Raw genomic sequence first — 17,920 nt, forward strand, 5'->3', positions numbered from 1 at the left:
CTCGTCTCTCTGCCCAGGCGTGGGTGGCTAACTTCGAGCGTCCCCGGATGAACGCCAACTCGTTGCTGGCCAGCCCCACCGGCCTCAGCCCCTACCTGCGCTTCGGCTGCCTCTCCTGCCGCCTCTTCTACTTCAAACTCACCGACCTCTACCGCAAGGTTGGCCCCGAAACTCACAGCACGCTCCACAACGACCGATTTATCCTAAATACGTTGATAAACCGTTAAAATATTAACAAGCAGCTGTCAGCAGTCGATACATTCGACTTAAAATTAAATAATATTGAACATCTTGTCAAATTGATCAGTCCCTCCAGGGTTTCACAATTGTTTTTGTGATTCTTATGCATTCAGAATAATAAATTTTATATTTGCATTGAGTTTTGTAATACTTGTTCTTAAGAACAGAATAGAATAGAACACAATTATCATTTATTGTCCCACAATGGGGAAATTTCTTTGCAACAGCAGCAAAGTGACAGGCAATAACAGCAAATATACTGACAAAAATTGAACATACCATATTTATAAAAACAGAATAAATTAAAAAATATTGTGTAGAAAGAGGAAAGATTATAATAAATGTGACATTTTGTTAGTGTGCTGGATGAATCACGGACTATAACTTTATTTTAATTAAGGATAAGGCAGCAATAAGAAATACTGCCACCTACAGGTGGGAGTTAGAATCACTTAAGCCCAATTTCTTTGACTATTTTGCAGAAACTTTGCAGTAAACTCACTCACAATGATGCACTAGTGCTAAAAACAAAAAGAAATCTCTTGATTTTGCGTGAATTTCTTCCTAGATTTTGTTTTTTGGTGTCTTTTTAGCAACAAGAGCAGGATTTTTTCACTCTTGTTTTATTTTGCCAAGTTTATTGAACGGCCCTTGTGTGGATTTTAGTTAGAGCCACTGAATGTTTTTCATCCATGTTACTAATAAATCAAATTAAATTAAATTAGGGAAAATATCCTTATTTTTAATGTGTATCGCCATCAACAGCCTGAGCTAAGGAACAAATTTTAGGCAGTAATCAATGGCCACCTGAAATTGTTCTTAGCTGGTTTAAATGGACCCAAAATGAAGGTAAAATTGCAGGAAACAAAGTAGCATTAATAACCAGTTTTTTCCATCTCTGTGTTTAAACGGCTCCAGGTAAAAAAGAACAGCTCTCCTCCGCTCTCGCTGTACGGACAGCTACTGTGGCGCGAGTTCTTCTACACCGCGGCTACCAACAACCCGCGCTTTGACAAGATGGAGGGAAACCCCATCTGCGTCCGCATCCCGTGGGACAAGAACCCCGAGGCGCTCGCCAAGTGGGCCGAGGCCAAGACCGGCTTCCCCTGGATAGACGCCATCATGACTCAGCTGAGGCAGGAGGGCTGGATCCATCACCTGGCCCGGCACGCCGTGGCCTGCTTCCTCACCAGAGGAGACCTGTGGATCAGCTGGGAGGAAGGGATGAAGGTGAGGAATGCAAAATGCCCCCTCCATTTTCACTGAACTATTTGGATCAAGAAGGAAGAACTTCAGCCCTTAAAATTAAAAATGTAGCAAACAGTGACCTTAACTCCTGAAACCCAAGGTACCAGGAGAACAAAATCAATCCAAACATATGAAATACTATATGAATTTTGCATACCAACATAACAGATAGAGGTGCACTGATTGCAGTTTACTGACCGATCGCCGATTGCAATCTTTAAAAAGCCTGATGTGCCGATTCCGATTTTAAAAGAGACAAATTTTTTTGTCTGAAATGTTGCTAAACATAGCAAGAAAATTGCTGAGTTAGCAGCAGTGGGGCAATTATTACCTGCAGACGCGACCTGGTGGGTCTGCAGGTCAGTCAGACCTCTCTAATGGCAAAGCAGAAAAGTTTAGCAGCTGATTTTTAGACGTTTGCTGAGGTAGATAAGATACTTAAAACCCAAACTCTGCTATTCTTAAAACATAATAATCACCTAATGACATGAAAAACTCGTTGAACCAATATAAATTTACTCCTGCCTTCACAGTGTTTTTTATCACTTAGATCTTTAATAATGTTTTCCACAAAAAAATGAAACCGTACAAAGATGTGAGAATGATCTATATTAAAACATCCATTTCTGTCGACCTTGCTACTGTTTACTTTTCATTTCCCTCATCAAAACATCTACGCTTCATTGTTTTTGCGTGAAATTAGTTTTTAGATTTTTAGAGTATTCTCTGGAGTTCTTCCTTTGTTTCGATACCAGAACCATTCAAATGAACCTTGTAGTTCCTGAGATAAACTCAGAAATGATAGTAAAAAACATTTTGCTGCTTCAGGTTTTCGAGGAGCTGCTTCTGGACGCAGACTGGAGTGTGAATGCGGGCAGCTGGATGTGGCTGTCCTGCAGTTCATTCTTTCAGCAGTTTTTCCACTGCTACTGCCCCGTGGGCTTCGGCCGGCGCACCGACCCCAACGGGGACTTCATCAGGTGGGTACCTTTCCTGTCATCGCCCATTGGTGCCAACAACTGATTCCAGCCGCCTGGATGCTGCCTCCTTCCCTCCGTCCCTCTCTCTCCATAAACCAGATATTATTAGGTTACTGAAAGCAATAAGACCTTAAACTTGATCCAGGAAGTAGCTCATATTAATAGATTTATTTCTCTAAATGTTTGGAAAGTTTTCTAGACTTGCTTTTTTATCTTTAGTTCATAAAATGAGGCTCAGATCAGGCAACTATTCAGCTGCACAGGCCAAACTAAAGCACATAACAAGAGAGAGAGATGGGGGGGATAAATGCGGGGCCTCCAGATCTCTGGGTAAGTGATGAGGTAGAATAAGACTCCTTAAACTTTTTGCTATTTTCTTGTTTTGCCATCATTCCATCTTTCCATCTGTTCCAACTTCAGTACTGTAGCCTTTGGGATGTCAGGCATGTCTTTTCTAACAACCTCAGTTCTCTCAGTGTAATTTTTAATTGTTTGTGAGTGTTGGTGATTGTGAACACGCATACATCAGTAGGTTTATACCTGTTGCTAGCAGATGACTCGCTGCAGAGACGTAGATTATTTCCTCTCTTTTTTTCTGGATGTAGCTTTGTGTTTGTGTTTTTGGCTCATCTGTTTTTTTATGGGGGGATTGGAGGAAAAGTTCAGCTGTCCCTCTCCCCTGTGTAGATTGTAGCTGATTGCTTTTAAGTTGATTGGCCGTTCTCCAGCCCCCTCCTTCCACCCAGGTGCAGTCTGGGCCGCCCGGCTCCAGACCGCCCGGGGTAGAAGTTGGAAATCCAGCTGAGAAATCGGTGGCCGTTTTGTTCTGATTCTACCTGTGCAACCCTGAGGGACGGGACTTGCTCACGCCCCAGCGGCGCCCTCTGGGCAGGTTTGTGACTCGGTAGCGTCTCATTTCGTCAAAAGGGACTCTGACCGCTTGGTAGGGAAATGCAATCGCCTTGCCTGCGTTCGTTAGGTAGAGCTCTGTGAAGCATTTCCCGGAGGGTAGCGAGGAGAGGCGTCGGACCAGCTGTAGCTCTGCCAGCGCAGTGTGGCGCTGGTACTCGTTACCTGCGCGGTGCCACGCGAGCCGGTCCATTGTCCAGGCGCTGGGCAAAGCCCCTCGTCCAGCCCTTTGTGAAATGTTCAGTGATGCTCTGCTTAGGTGAATGCAGCCTTGTTGGTTCCGGTGGGCCTGGAGCAGCGGCTGGCTTTGTGCTGAAAACAGACATGGGTTAGGTCATCTAGCTAATTCACACTGTGGTACCACAAAAATGAAATAAAAATTAATAATATTTCAAGTACTAGAATTGTTTTCAATGCAATACATGCAAAAAATTCCTCTTTTATATCCAAAACCACAAGAAAAGCAAACATTAAGCACCTTAAATAGTAACTTAAATTGGTTGAACCTGTGATAGTCGTTACATTTATATGTAATAATAAGACGAATTTTTCTTTTTAGTCTCACGGCTTATTCACTTATATCCTAAAAACACCAGGAAAACAAACATTAACTGCCTGAAAATTAGGAGATGCTGGATGAGCCAAACATTTTCAAAGTTTGCAAAAATGCTAAAGTGCTAAACAAATAATTAGCTCTGCTATTAGCATATTAGCGTAAGCATTCCCACCGCTGTGCAGAGTAAAACTACTTCAACATGTTGTTACTAAAGTAAAAGCAAAAAGTAGCAAAGAAATTACTCAAGAGTAAAAAAGTATTTGATCAAATGATCAATCATTTAATATTTGAAAATTACATAATCAGGTGGACCAACATATTAAGTTAAGTTGACATTTTGGCATTGTAATGATGGAAATGACAGTAATTCACATAAATAACAAAATCAGGCAAAAGAAAATGTTTCCAAATCAGTTTCTTTAATAAAAAAAACTTAAAAAAATACTGCAGGTGTGTGTCTGTTATTGGTGATTTTTTTGATTAAAATATGTTCAGTGGTAAAAAAAAAACAAAAAACAGAAGTACAATGAAATCACCCAAGTAAAAGTACAGCATAATAAAAATACTCCTAAAAGTAATTTTAAAAAAAGGTTACTCAAGCAAATGTAAATAGTTTCTACCCAACAGCCTCTGTGTTTCTCTGTTCTCTTCCTGTCGTTTTGATTATATTTTGCAGTCTGATAAAAATAACTTAAGCTAATTATTGGATTTTAAAGTATTTCAGCTAAAACAGCAGAAGTAAATCTCTTAGAGCTTTGTATCACAGTGTGCTGCCTTCCTAAAAAAACAAAGTGTGTAGGAAGTGTAGGCTCCGCCCCAACACCACCCGCTGGTCCCTTCCAGGACCGCTCGCTACTAGCAGGTCGCGGATCTTCCTGACAAAAGGGTTGTGGTCCTTTTTGGTGAAATGAGGGGGCTCCCTAGTGGGCCGGCCCAGAGTGTGGCGCTGTGGAGGAGACAGTCAGCAGGGGGGCTCTGGGCCTGCTGACCACTTAAAAGTTAACCACCACAGTCTGGGGGATGGGGAGCATGTGTGAGCTCTTTTCTCAGTCCACCACTGTCTGATCATGGGAGATGAAGGTTGGAGGGAAGGAGGGTGGGGGCCTGGAGCTGCGAGGTATAATGGGAAACTTCTGTCATCGACGAGTTTGGAGCATATTTCCTTTAACGACTGGCAGAGTTTTAGATGTTTTTAAAAAAAAGAATATTAGGGATGCACCGATTTTTATCAGCCGGCTGATTCATCGGAGCCGATTTCCTCAATTTGGGGAGTTTGGTGATGGGCCGATGCTTACTTGGACGTGAAGCCGATCTTATTTATCTCAGCAAAGGTCTGAAAATCAGCTGCTGTCTTCTTCTCTCCTGTTAGAGAGGTTTGACTGTTAGCCCCGCCCACCAGGTGACATCCGCACGTTTGCTGTTAACAAGAGTCACTGTTACCCACTCAGCCATTTTTCTTGCTACATTTAGCGCCACTTCAGACAAAATAAATCTGGTCTGAGCCTTTTTAAAGATTGGTAATCGGCGATCGGCCAGAAAACTGCAATCAGTGCACCTCTAAAGAACATTAATCAGAAACATTTAAACATGGCAGATGGATAGAGCTGAGTTTAAACGGCAAAGGAATCAAGCAAACTTTTTTTTCAGCGAGAAAACAGTTTTCTTTTTTTTTTAATCTTTTTTTTTTTTTTTTTGATGGCAGAATTTTCCCAGCATACACCTGCTCTGGTCGGGGTGGGGGGAGGGCAGCGGGTGGGTGGGGTCAATGCTCTCTGCTTTCTAACCGCGTGTTACAGTAGACGTCTCCTAGCATCTTCTACTCAATCGGCAGTGGTCTCTCTCTCTCTCTCTCGAGTGATGGTGCGATCTCCGTAGCGAGCGGAGCGTCGTCCGTCACGTGCGTGCGTGTCGGCCCACTGGGCCGGACCACACCAGCCCCCACCCCTCTCTGCACAGTTCCACTCGCCCCCCCTCCTTCTGTCCTGTCAGTCTCCCCTCCTGGGAATAGGTAAGGTTGGACCGAGTCCAGTAGGTAGGTGGCCTCTCTTTGTCACACTGAGCGACTCCTGGCAGCTCAGTGACTCAACGCTATTGTGAGAAGTTGAATTTTTTGGTTTCATCTCTTGGAGGATTAAACTTTTCCTATTGTCAGTGGTGTGGCTGTTGTCACGGTAACTTGCAGTAAATGTGTTCAGGACCACAGCCCCTCGTTTTCCATCAGGTTTGGAGCTTCAGTTCTCACTCTGCACTGTCATCGTATCTCACTGCAGTGCCAGAAATGCTCAAAAATGAGTTTCAGAATGGAAGAAAAAAGATTTTCTGCTTGAGCTCTCTTGTACCGTAGCATGTTGTGGTTGTACCTCTCATTTTGTAGCAGCTATTTTCCACAGAGCCTGTAAGCATGATGGCCTGCCTGCTCCGATTAATTAGAACACAATGATGGGCGGCAAAATAAAACACAAATTTTTCTTAACAGATGAATAGAAAACTGTGTTCATACATTATTACAGCTATAAAACTTGCATTAAAACACATTTTTGTTAACTATTAAGTAAGATAAGTAAGATACTTCCCATTTGGCAAAAGCAAGAGCATCTAATGTCGTCTTGTGCTTCCAGGCGATACTTACCTGTTCTCCGAGGTTTTCCCGCCAAGTACATCTACGACCCCTGGAACGCCCCAGAGTCCGTTCAGGCGGCAGCCAAGTGTATCATCGGAGTCCATTACCCGAAACCCATGGTGCACCACGCGGAGGCCAGCCGGCTCAACATCGAGAGGATGAAGCAGATCTACCAGCAGCTGAGCCGATACAGAGGCCTGGGTGAGGAAATGAAGTCAAATCGTTGCTGTTTAAGGATTTTAAGTACAGTCATCGTATAAAAATAAATCAAAAAGTATCACGCACAACAAATGGCACAATATCTTTCACATGCAGCTACAAGAACCTATAGTTGTACAGATTATTGGGGGGGAAGCCCTAAAAAATTCAAGATGGCGGCCACATTTATTGCAGATTTACACTTTTAGTGACATATTGTATTTAATTCAACCTATTTACTGATCATTTTCAAAGACCACCACCATGGTTGTCGTGTAAAATCCATTTCTGAAGTAAAATCATCATTTATATGAATGTGTTTGGTGTCAAATCCTACATATTTTGAACCCCATATTTTTTTTTTATCTTGTTTTCTTTTTCTGGTAGACTTTTTTTCAAAATGGCCACCATGGTTGTAATGGAGAATATATGTTTGCTCTAAAATTGGCTGGCAGTAGCTGTTGCCAGTGATGGGCACAGCTAGCCAAAAAGCAACAAGACTCTTAGCTCTGCTAAAAAAGTTAGCGGAAGCTAACGCTAACATTATATACAGCCATGGTATAAAAGTATCACACACAACAAATACCACGATGTTCTGCTATATGGAGAAATGTGAAGGCATTTAGGATGAAAAATGTTAAATCGAATATTACTAGTAAATTTTGATGTTAGTTCGTCTCAGTTTAATATAAAAAAGGACAAACATGGCAATATTTTTGTTTTTTATGTAGTTGTGTTCTAATTTTCATGCATTAATAGTTGCCCAATAATTGAACACACACAGATATTCTCCAAAGAAAACAAAACTTTTTAAAATATTTCTTAAATATTCAAGATGATCAGGAGTGTGTGTGTTTGTGTTTTCCAGGTCTGTTAGCTTCTGTCCCCTCCACAAACGGGAACGGAAACGGAGGAATGATGGCCTACTCTCCTGGAGAGCAGCAGTCAGGGACCAACAACAACAATTCACATTGTAAGAAATCAAGGAACAAAACATAACCTGTGCAGAGTTTTTATTATTGATCAGGATCCATTTGAAGACACTTTTCTCTTATTTCAGTGCCTGGAGTGTCAGGAAGCTCGGTGGCCACAGGGAGCGGCAGCGGGAGCATTTTATTTAACTTTGACAACGAAGAACAGACGAGACCCAGCAACGTTGGACAACAGCAACAGCAGCGACTTCACACACTGCCACAGAACCAACATCAGCAGCAACATGGTAAGAACACTTCTGATAGGAATGTTTCCTGTTAAATATCACATTTTTATCCTTTATTTGTCTGAATGAAAGGTGGCAAAAACACGACGGCCTGCCGAAAATTTCCCAAAACACAACAGAAAAAAATGTGTTAAATTCTGATAAAAGCCAACATTTTGGCCACAGTTCCAGAAGGATTGTCTGGTAAAATAATAATGCTACACAATACCCACTGTGAGGCATGGAGGTGGCAGCATTATGCCCTATGGCTCTTCAGATAGACTGAGATTTCAGTCAAGGTGAAGGAAATTATGACCAGTTCCAAAAACTATTCAGTTTTGATCCAAAACCTCCTTAAAGATAAGAAGGAGATTATATTCGTCAGCATTGATGTGAGTCCAAATCATGAAAACGAGATTTAACCAGAGAAAGTTTCTAAATCAGAGAAACTTACAGTCTGGTGGATCTAAATAACTGAAGTATACTTGTTCAAACACAGACACTAAATTATAAATTTGAAAACTACAGCAGTACAGAACATTTAAATACACCAACAGCTTCACAAGGTGAAACGTGTAAAAACAACTTTAATATGTTCAGTCAGTTCATTTAGGAGTATAACAGCCCATGTAAAATAAATTATAAAGAAGCTGAAACTGACAAAAACAAAAGGCTGGATACTTTGGTCAAACATGTAAAGTACAAACTGCAACAAACTTTCCTTAAAATGGTTCAGAAAGTGAAATTGTTTTTATTTAGCCTTTATTTAACCAGATGTGTCTCACTGAGATTAAAACTCTCTTTCAAGAAATACTTGGCCAAATTAAGCAAATTAGGAATTCTAAATATAATGAAAGTTAAATAACAAAGCATAGAATTAGACTGAATAGATCTGCCCTTAGGGATTGGCCACATTATCGCGATACCCAATCTAGAATTTATTCCAGAATTGGGACCGATTCCGATATTAATATCGGATCGGTGCAGCTCTACTTCTATCCAGGAAAAAAGTATTCTGAAATTGAATCATAAAGTGTCTAAAGGTTTCAGGTGCAAACCTTTTCAAAAATATTTGTTATTTATCCAGAGAAATAACAGATATTTTGCCTCCTGACAGATTTGTTGGATTTTTCTGTTAATTTGTGCAGACGTCACATTTATGGGGGAAAAATGTCTTTTCATTACACAAACCTGGATTTTGATGATTGTTTTCACTTTCAAGTTACTTTTATGTCCTAATCTAGATTATTTCTGAATTTATACATCAAAATGAATGAACTTCATGCTGTGAATGTCATAATTAAGCACAAACTGTGTTGTGTCTCCAGCAGGATACCACTCAGTGCCAGACGCCAGCCAGAACATCACCAGCAGCCGACTCTTTCATGAGTTTGCTGTGCCTCAACACCCAGGTGAGAGCTGTGAGCAGATACGATTCTCTTTTAGACTCATAAAGCATTCGTGTAATAATTATATATCAATTAGAAAAACACATTATTATTCTAATGCAAGTACTCATCTATGCCACAAGGGGGCAACACATTTACAGTAGCGGCTTGTTCCTGCGTGTTTTCTGTGCGTTCATGCTTCAACACGCCAAATTTGAATGAGTGGGTCAGTAAAAGTCCTCCGTAGAACCTAGTGACTCACTGATCAACTGATGAAACTATTTAAAAGATGGAGCTCCTGAAACTCCTGTCTCAGTTTACTCCAGGTCATTCCTCTCATGTCCGTTTTTCTGCTTGCCCTCGGCGACTTTCAGGCCTCCTCCTGCACACCAGGGGCAGCGGCATCACAGGAAAGCGAGAGCGCGAGTCGGAACGGGAAGCGTCGGGGGAAGAGGAGCCGGCGTCCTGCTCTGTGAACAAAATGCAGAGACAGAGTGCAGAGGTCAGCCCTCAAAGTGCTAAAGAACTCGGCACTTCTTTTTCCTTCCTAACACAAGAAACATATGAAGGCTTAAATTAATGTATCTAAAGTTAAGGCCTTAGAAAGTCTTAAAGTCATTTCATAAAAGTAAGTCAGGGGTATCCAAAGTGCAATTAAAAAATGATCCAAATTTGGAGACTTTTAATTTATAATTTTCTTACAAAATAAAATGTAAAGTACAGCACAAAGTGTTTATCTTTTTATAACTGAGCTTTAGCAAAAGGTAAAATCATCATGTTTAATCAGAGACTTTTGCACCCAAATCAGCTTTTATTTAATTTATTAAACTTGGCTAAATGTAGGAAGGGTTTTGGAAGAAAGTGACCCAAATCCTGTTTTTATCACTGAAAATAAATGTGTTCAATTGACCTCAGAAGAAACTGAAAACTAGATGCTTTTCTTTTAATACAGCAACCGTGCAAAATCTACGACGGCGTATTAGGGCCATTGTAGATAAAAAATAAAAATAAAAACAGTAGCAAATTTAAACCAAAGAAATTGAGATTAATCCCAGAAATTTTCTACAAAAAGTTTTGCATTTCTTGAGTTTCAAATGTTGAAAATATTTCACTTTTGAAACTCAGAAAAATTCCAAAAAATAAAAAATTTAAAACATTTTTTCAAGAACATTTCTGAGAATTTTTAAATTTATTTATTTATCTATTTATTTGTTCTTTGGTGGAGTTTTTTTTTATTATTATTATTTTTTTATGTCCAATGGGCTTAACACACAATCATAAAAATCCCTCACAAATTTTGGAACTACAATAAAAATCCATTTTGAAAAAAAAAATTAGGCTACTTTATTTGGCTACTTTTAGGTTTTTTTGTGTTTTTTTTGGCTACTTTTGACTCAGATTTTGGTCCACATGACAAAAAGTTTGTACACCCCTGAATTAAGCTGATTCTTACTTCAATGACAGGTGATTATTGATTAGACTATTTAATCGTGTATTTTATGTATTTTTCTTTATCAGGACTTTTCTGTTGGGTAAAGTTTGCGTTGCATCAAACATCTTCAATGCGTGTGACTCACTTTTAGCAAAGAACAAACTGTAATTAATTCTCATTTCATTGTTTCCTGCCAGACTTTGTGTTTCGTTTTTATCAAGGAACCTGCGGCTCATTTTTTCTCATTATGTGTTATTGACACAAAATAATTCAGTTCAGTTAAATTTATTCATATAAATGTCACTTCAAGGCACATCAGGAGAAAACTAAAAATAAATGGGCTGGTGTGACGTAAACAGAAACCAGTTTCTACCAGGGAAAAACCGATCTGTGCGTCTCGGAATGAATGTTTTCTGGATGTAATTAACTTGACAGTCGTTTATAATTTATGTGCTTGTGGTTGGTTTTGTAATTTATTGCTAAACTGCTTTAGGTTCAGGTCTTCTTTTTAATGTAATCAGATTTTCCTCTCAAAGGTTGCGAGTACGGCTGCAACTAAGTTATTTTAGTAATTGATCATTTTGATGAGTTATCGATTAATCACATTAAAAATTTCTCCAGGATTTTTATTTAACCTCTTGCATCTTTTTATACAATGTTAGTGATACATTAAAAGATGCAAGCGCACTAATAATTCAATTTGTTTAAGTAAGAAAATAAGCATTTTAATCCCTTGAATGCAACAACAGCATTTAGTGAACAATTAATCATTTGTAGCTAAATGAAATCGCCACATGGGCTGCATGTGCCTCAGCAAATCAGCTGCTTTAGGTTCAGGTCTTCTTTTTAATGTAATCAGATTATGTAATCTAATTATGTATGTTAATGTAATCAGCAAATTTAGCTGCATCTGCAGCTAAAAAATAATTATAACACCAACATCTGAAAAGCTCAGGCCTTTAACATAAATAGTGTACAGCTAATATTATAATAAGAATTATATAAATCATTATATAAATGATTGAATTGGAATCATAGGAGCTTATTTTACAGAATTTGAACCAAGTGAAGGTAAAACGTCGGTGTGTATTTATATATTAATTACTGCTTTGAGTGTGTTGTTCTTTCAGCAAATGGTATTTTTGAGTCTGTTAACAATTTATCAATCACTAAATTAGCTGATGATTATTTTTTAATAATCAATTAATCCAAATGAATTGATTAATCATTTCAGCCCTTGTTGAGAGCCTGAATTCCAATAGGAAATACGAGATCAACTTTTAAGTTGTTCAGAAACCGAGTAATTGTGCAAAAGCTTTAAAATAAGTTCCTATGGGAATACAATGATGCCAAATGTCGCTCTTTGCTGCAGTTAAAGATTTTATCCTGCCTTTCTGTGTGGAGCAGAAAGATGAACTTTTGTCCTGACCCAGCCTTGTTTTTTTGCATCATTTTAATGTTTTTAGTTCTTGCTCTGACTGTACATTTTTGATCAGGTTCAGAGGGAAACTCTTTGCCTGAAGACATTTCCTGACTCATAAAAATCAAAACTACTTTTCTTCAAGTTTTATGTACATTTATGGCTGATTTGCTAAGGCACATGCAGCCCATGTGGCGATTTCATTTAGCTTCTATGGTTACATAGAATATACATTGTAGTTGTCCTGTGGGTGTATATATATTATAAAAACACAAATCTGGTTTATAACAGTTTATAACAGTTACAAACTGTCAACTTTAGTTTGCTTTTGTATTATAATTATAACAGTGAAAAATAGCTGCACATCTAAATGCTAACTGAAGGGTTTGGAAATGCTCTCCAATAAATTTTTTAAATCTTTTTTTAACTTTCAATGCAACCAGTAAAATATATTTGATGGTTTGAAGTCATTTTTTATGTTTCTTTTGGATTTTTTTACACAATAAATTTGGAAAAATATTTAAAAATTTGAACAACTTCCTGGTAAGTTTTGAAATCCTTGCTTTATTTGCAGGAAAATAGCAATTTCTATGGACCGACTTTTAACTATTTCTATGGTAAAACTGAATGCAAAGAGTTTAATCACAATTTTACCTAAAAAAAAAATCAAAACTTCTAAATGTTTTAGGGCACATTTTAGAGAAACCTGTTATGTTTTCTTTTTTTTAAACTGACATGATAATTTACATCCTTTTTTAATAATATTTCCAGTAAATTTTCCATTAATATTGTTTGTCTGAATTATAATTTAGTTTTAAACACCTTTACTCATTTCTGAACAGTTTTCTCCAACAAAAATAAGAAATTGATGACACTTCTTCACCTTAGATCTGTTTACTAAATATCTGAATATATTTAATAAATTATAAATGTTATCAATTTGCTCTATATGTCAGCGTTAAACACAACCTTTGGAAAAGGCCCTGTGGCTATTAATGTTTATTTTATCCCTTGGATAACCATCAGTGAGGCAAAGACACAATAAATAGTGACTGTTTGTATGATGTGAACTTTCCTCTCCCACTTCAAAGCAAATATATTCCATTATTTGCAGTCTGTTGACAGTGCAGGGTAGTCATCTATGCAAATGTCAGACCTGTCATGAAGCTGCTCACAATAAAAAATACAAAGCAGATGTTTGTATACAGGAGCTTAAATATGGAAAACAATGGTTCGCATAATGGGCAAAAGCCGTGGAAGTGGGAGTGCAGGAAAAAAGTCACCAGACATTTTGGAAATGAAAGATGGTAAAACCATGAAGATTACGTAATGTCTGGTTTGGAAAAAGTATCAGTTTGTATTTACATTTGAGCTAAAACGGATGTCCAAAAATACTTATAGTCTTCTCTATAATCAGTGCTAGAAGCTTTTTTTGGCATTGTAGATATAAAAAGTTTCTTTTATGTTTTTATCTCTTGAGTTGAACACCAAACGTTTGAAAAAGGAATGCCTCCTTGCCATCACCCTAATCTTTAAGCACCCACAGATTCTCTATCAGATTTAAATGACAGTTTTAACCGCATTTAAAGCATTGATATTACGCCCAGTCAGAAACATTAAATTAAAGGATTACTTTCAATCAAGCTGCAAAAGCACAAAATATCACCAAGTATTTTTGTTCTGGTTTCTAGTGCAAATATCTTAATACAGTTGAAATAAGACAAAACCAACTTAAAATTTATTTTTCAGCAAAATATAGGTGCTTCTTTTACGTTAATATTGATGAAAAAGTTCTAGTTCTATTGGCAGATTATTTTACTATAATATGGGAAAAAATCTCTTGTTGTAAGTGAAATAATGTGCCTTTGGAACTGATACTTTTTCATCAATATTTAAACATTATTGACTTAAAACAAGTTAATATTTCTTGTTAAAAAGTTACTTTTGAGTTAGCTTTATCTTATTTCTAAGTGTACTAAGATGTTGAACTAGACCAAAATTAATTGGTAAGGTTTTGTGTTTTTGGAGTGTAAATCTGAATAATTTGGGTCCAAATGTATTCCATATCTGTTTAATCTAAGTCTAGAAACCTGTAAATTACCACAGTATAGTAAATATTTTACTATAGATACAGATTCAGAGCTGAGATATGCCAGGCTAAGTTTCTCCTGTCATGCCTCTGGTTAATAAGCAGCTAACCTGCTATCTAAAGACCAACAACACTCTTCCTCTTTTGCAGTCTGACTGTAGAGTCTGCCTTGCTTGTATTGCAGCAGCATTTTCAGTGTTAAATGAATCATATTTAACACTGAAACAAAGAGAAATAGTGTGGATTTGTGATTGATTAGCATCCTAATCAGTAGACTTACCAATGATCTTTTTGGAGAAACGCCTCACATGGTTTAAGTGAAATCAAGTTTATTTGTATAGAACATTTCAGCAACAAGTCGGTCACCAATTATAAAGCAAGCAATAAACATTACATTTTGTCAAACGCAAAATATATCCAAATATATTGATTAATGTTTCAGTAATGATTAATCAAAAGCAACTCTAAACTGGTAGAGTTTTAGCCTTGATAACTTTGTCCCCCAGAGGGGCAATTTGCTTTCCAGACAACTGGACAGTTTGCAGATAAATGAATAACATAAAGAAAAAGACGATAATGAAAATACACCACAGCATCCATATAGCAAACAGAACCGTTATTTACCACCACAGATTGTTTAGGCTTTGAGACCAACACTAACGGGGATACATGAACATTTATACCTTTCTGTTCCAAAGGAACTCAGTGTTCCAGCTGTTTTGCAGTTTTCTGGAAGTTTGTTCCAGATTTGTGGTGCATAAAAGCTGAGTGCTTTTTCTCCTTGTTTGGTTCTGGTTCTGAACCAGAACCAGTACCAGAGAGGTCTGGAAGGTTGATGCAACAGATCTTTAATGTGTTTTGGTGCTAAGCAGTGATTTATAAACTTACAGAAGTATTTTAAAGTCTACTCTCAGAGCTCCAGGGAGCCAGTGGAAGGACTTTTAAAAAAACGTTCGTCTTTGGCCATGTTCAATCTTTTCCGGTCTTAATTAGATCCAATCCCATTGCTATGCTAGCAGTTCTGTTATCTATATATATGCTGATGACACCAAAGGCGCTCACATCTCTATCATTACAAACCACCTTTCACTCAAAGCACAACCTTCCTAGCTTAGATTACAGTGGCATTATCTGCAGGAACGCCTCCACAACTTTCTCCGTAAACCAGATGTCATCTGTTTTACTGCAGTCCAGTTTGTCCCGGGTTCTCCTTTCAGCACTCACCATGGTAACCAGTGTTGGCTTGTCCACTGGGCACCACCCCATTTTTTCAGGATACTACATTTGGATCAGGTTACAAGTTAATTTTTGAAAAACTGATGGGCTTTCAAGCTGATTATTAATTTGGTGTGGAAGTAATAAATCAGCGTCTTTCTCTGATTGAGATAGATGGTTGCCTCAGTAACAAAATATTTGAGTGATTGTTTTCTGAAAGTTTGGTACATCTGAAGCAAAACTGGACCAAAAGTCCAAACATTATCATTTCTGAAAAGCTGTGTCAGGAGTTTGCATACAAGTAAACATCAGCAAACTTCAGTTAATCAAAGCTTTATTAAAAGGCTGAACTGGAACTCCTCTTCATGTGAGTTTTTATTTATTAAGTAAACAGCGTTATTTATAGTTTTCCTTCTTGAATATAACCCAAGAACTACATTATTTTTCTGTCTTTAAAGCAGATTTTAATATTTCGATGTCGTCTCTGGTCTTTCCTGCAGACATCTTAGGCCTGGTGGAGACGAGACGACTTGAAAACACGTTAGCATCACCATCCTGTCGGATGTTTGAGGAAAAGCCCAACGTCGCCTCCTGAGCTCCATCCAGACACGACGACCTGCCTGTCGATCTCAACGCACCACAACTGTGTGTCTTTTTTTTTTTTTTCAAAGCTCCCAGAGGTATAAACACAAAGGTGAAAATGGGATGATTTTTTAAATCCAATGACAATTTCTTTTTTTTTTTTTTAAGAAATTGGTTCTTTCAGGTGGGACAGCATGAGAAGAATGTGCAAAACGCCTCAAACCTACGTCTTGGTTAAAATGTTTGCAAAAAAATAAGTTTAATTAACAAGAAAAATAACAAAAAAGCACTTACTTGTCTTAAAACTGCTGCCACCAGCCAATATAAACTGTACAGGTACTGAATTGCAGCTATAATTGTGATAATGGATTTATTTTTTCTCCCTTTTACAGTAAAACTACCTAAGACACTAAATCCCACCCATCAGTTTTACATCTTCACAGCAAAATAATGCAGTTTTAATATTTGTTTTATGCACCGGAGCAAAATTTGTTTTATTTTATTTAATAAAAATGTGGACATCTAAAAATGAAGGACAGTTTTCATTTAAATATACAGAACTCTGAGGGTTTTTTTCTTAAATCAATAAAAGTATACGTTTTGACAGCGACAACCAGGCAGGTACTTTCAGGGACTTTATAGAAATAATCCAAGTACTTTCTCAGTTCACCTGTTGTTAGTTTGCATTCATTCGAGGTCCAACTGGTCGTTTTTTTGTTTTGTTTTGGTTTTTCTTTAGTCTGCCGCTGCCTGCTTGGTGTAAGAGATTATTTGTTGGCAGCTGGTGACTGAAGGTTTATTTTTGTTTGGAGGTTTTAAGGCACAAAGCACAGGAATCTAATTACACAATGTGTAACGAAGCACCTCAGACCAGCTCCATTCTTCATCTTGGATTGTTTTTACAGTGTGTTACTACAGATTACTTCGAAGATTGCTTTTAACTTGGTTGTTTATGCTGTAAAAAAAAAAATAAAAAAAAGAAAAGAAAAATGTTTTAAAGATGTGAAATTTTCCATGAAAAATCTTTTAGGGTTCCTTTACTTTTGTTTTTTTATTTATTCTCATAGATGTCATTGTGAGTCACCCACATCACAAACAATAACTATAAAAAGATTTGTAAATATGGGTTTAGTTCAGTGAAAAACAGTGATAACGGATTATTTCAAAGCAGTTTAAAAAGCTATTCAAATTAAATACCTAGCAGCCAATTTAATTATACCTGTAATCAATCTTTTCCTTTTCCTTTCACAATGCCACTATTATCCTCACACCATCTGTCTTCATGTCTCCCTTTGCCACTTTCTCCAAATCTCTCATCATGGCAGATGTAAACTTTTTCTTTTTCTCCTGCAGCTGTCTCTTACATCACCTCTGAAACTCTTTACCTCCACCTCTCCCACCTACACTCACCATTCACCAGCTTTGAATGCCTCAGCAGTCTGTTTAAACTCATCAACATTTGTCCTGTTATTGCTGACTTCCAGTCTTCTTCCACCTGCTTGCTGGACTCTCCCAGAAAAAAATGACAATATTTTCAGCTAACGTCATAATCGTTATTAGAAAAATCTGAAAAATGTAACATATTTTGCAGTAGACATCTCCCAGCCCTTTACCTTGTCTATTTTTGGTTTACTTGCGCTGGTTCACGTAAGCTTATCCGTGACATAGAAAAGATCATTTTTATCATGTGACGTCACAGTGAATAAAACACATCATAGCAGCTGGAAACTTTACTTTTTTCCTGCAGATATCTCTTAGATCACCTCTGAAACTTTTCTCCATCCACTCCACTCTCCCTGACCCAATCTCCTTAAACTCATCCGTTTTTTGTCCCTCTCCTTCCTC

The 17,920-nt window shown here is 37.7% G+C and overlaps 1 protein-coding gene across 2 annotated transcripts in view; it reads left to right on the forward strand.

Moving 5' to 3' along the window:
* LOC102226488 (cryptochrome-1-like) overlaps positions 1-17,598 on the forward strand; it is a 32,819-nt gene extending 15,221 nt beyond the window's left edge. The window contains exons 7-15 of one of the 2 annotated variants that reach the window (XM_023324777.1): positions 18-158; positions 1,159-1,470; positions 2,317-2,468; positions 6,552-6,754; positions 7,620-7,724; positions 7,812-7,970; positions 9,278-9,361; positions 9,712-9,839; positions 15,994-17,598. In XM_023324777.1, the coding sequence (XP_023180545.1) occupies positions 18-158; positions 1,159-1,470; positions 2,317-2,468; positions 6,552-6,754; positions 7,620-7,724; positions 7,812-7,970; positions 9,278-9,361; positions 9,712-9,839; positions 15,994-16,002 (1,293 nt within the window). In that variant the 3' untranslated portion in view covers positions 16,003-17,598. The remainder of the gene's footprint in view (positions 1-17; positions 159-1,158; positions 1,471-2,316; positions 2,469-6,551; positions 6,755-7,619; positions 7,725-7,811; positions 7,971-9,277; positions 9,362-9,711; positions 9,840-15,993) is intronic. The other variant, XM_005801889.3, reaches the window with a different exon arrangement.
* The last annotated feature ends 322 nt before the right edge of the window (positions 17,599-17,920 follow it).

The sequence above is a fragment of the Xiphophorus maculatus genome, chromosome 1 (assembly GCF_002775205.1).
Source record: "Xiphophorus maculatus strain JP 163 A chromosome 1, X_maculatus-5.0-male, whole genome shotgun sequence".
Taxonomy (NCBI): domain Eukaryota; kingdom Metazoa; phylum Chordata; class Actinopteri; order Cyprinodontiformes; family Poeciliidae; genus Xiphophorus; species Xiphophorus maculatus.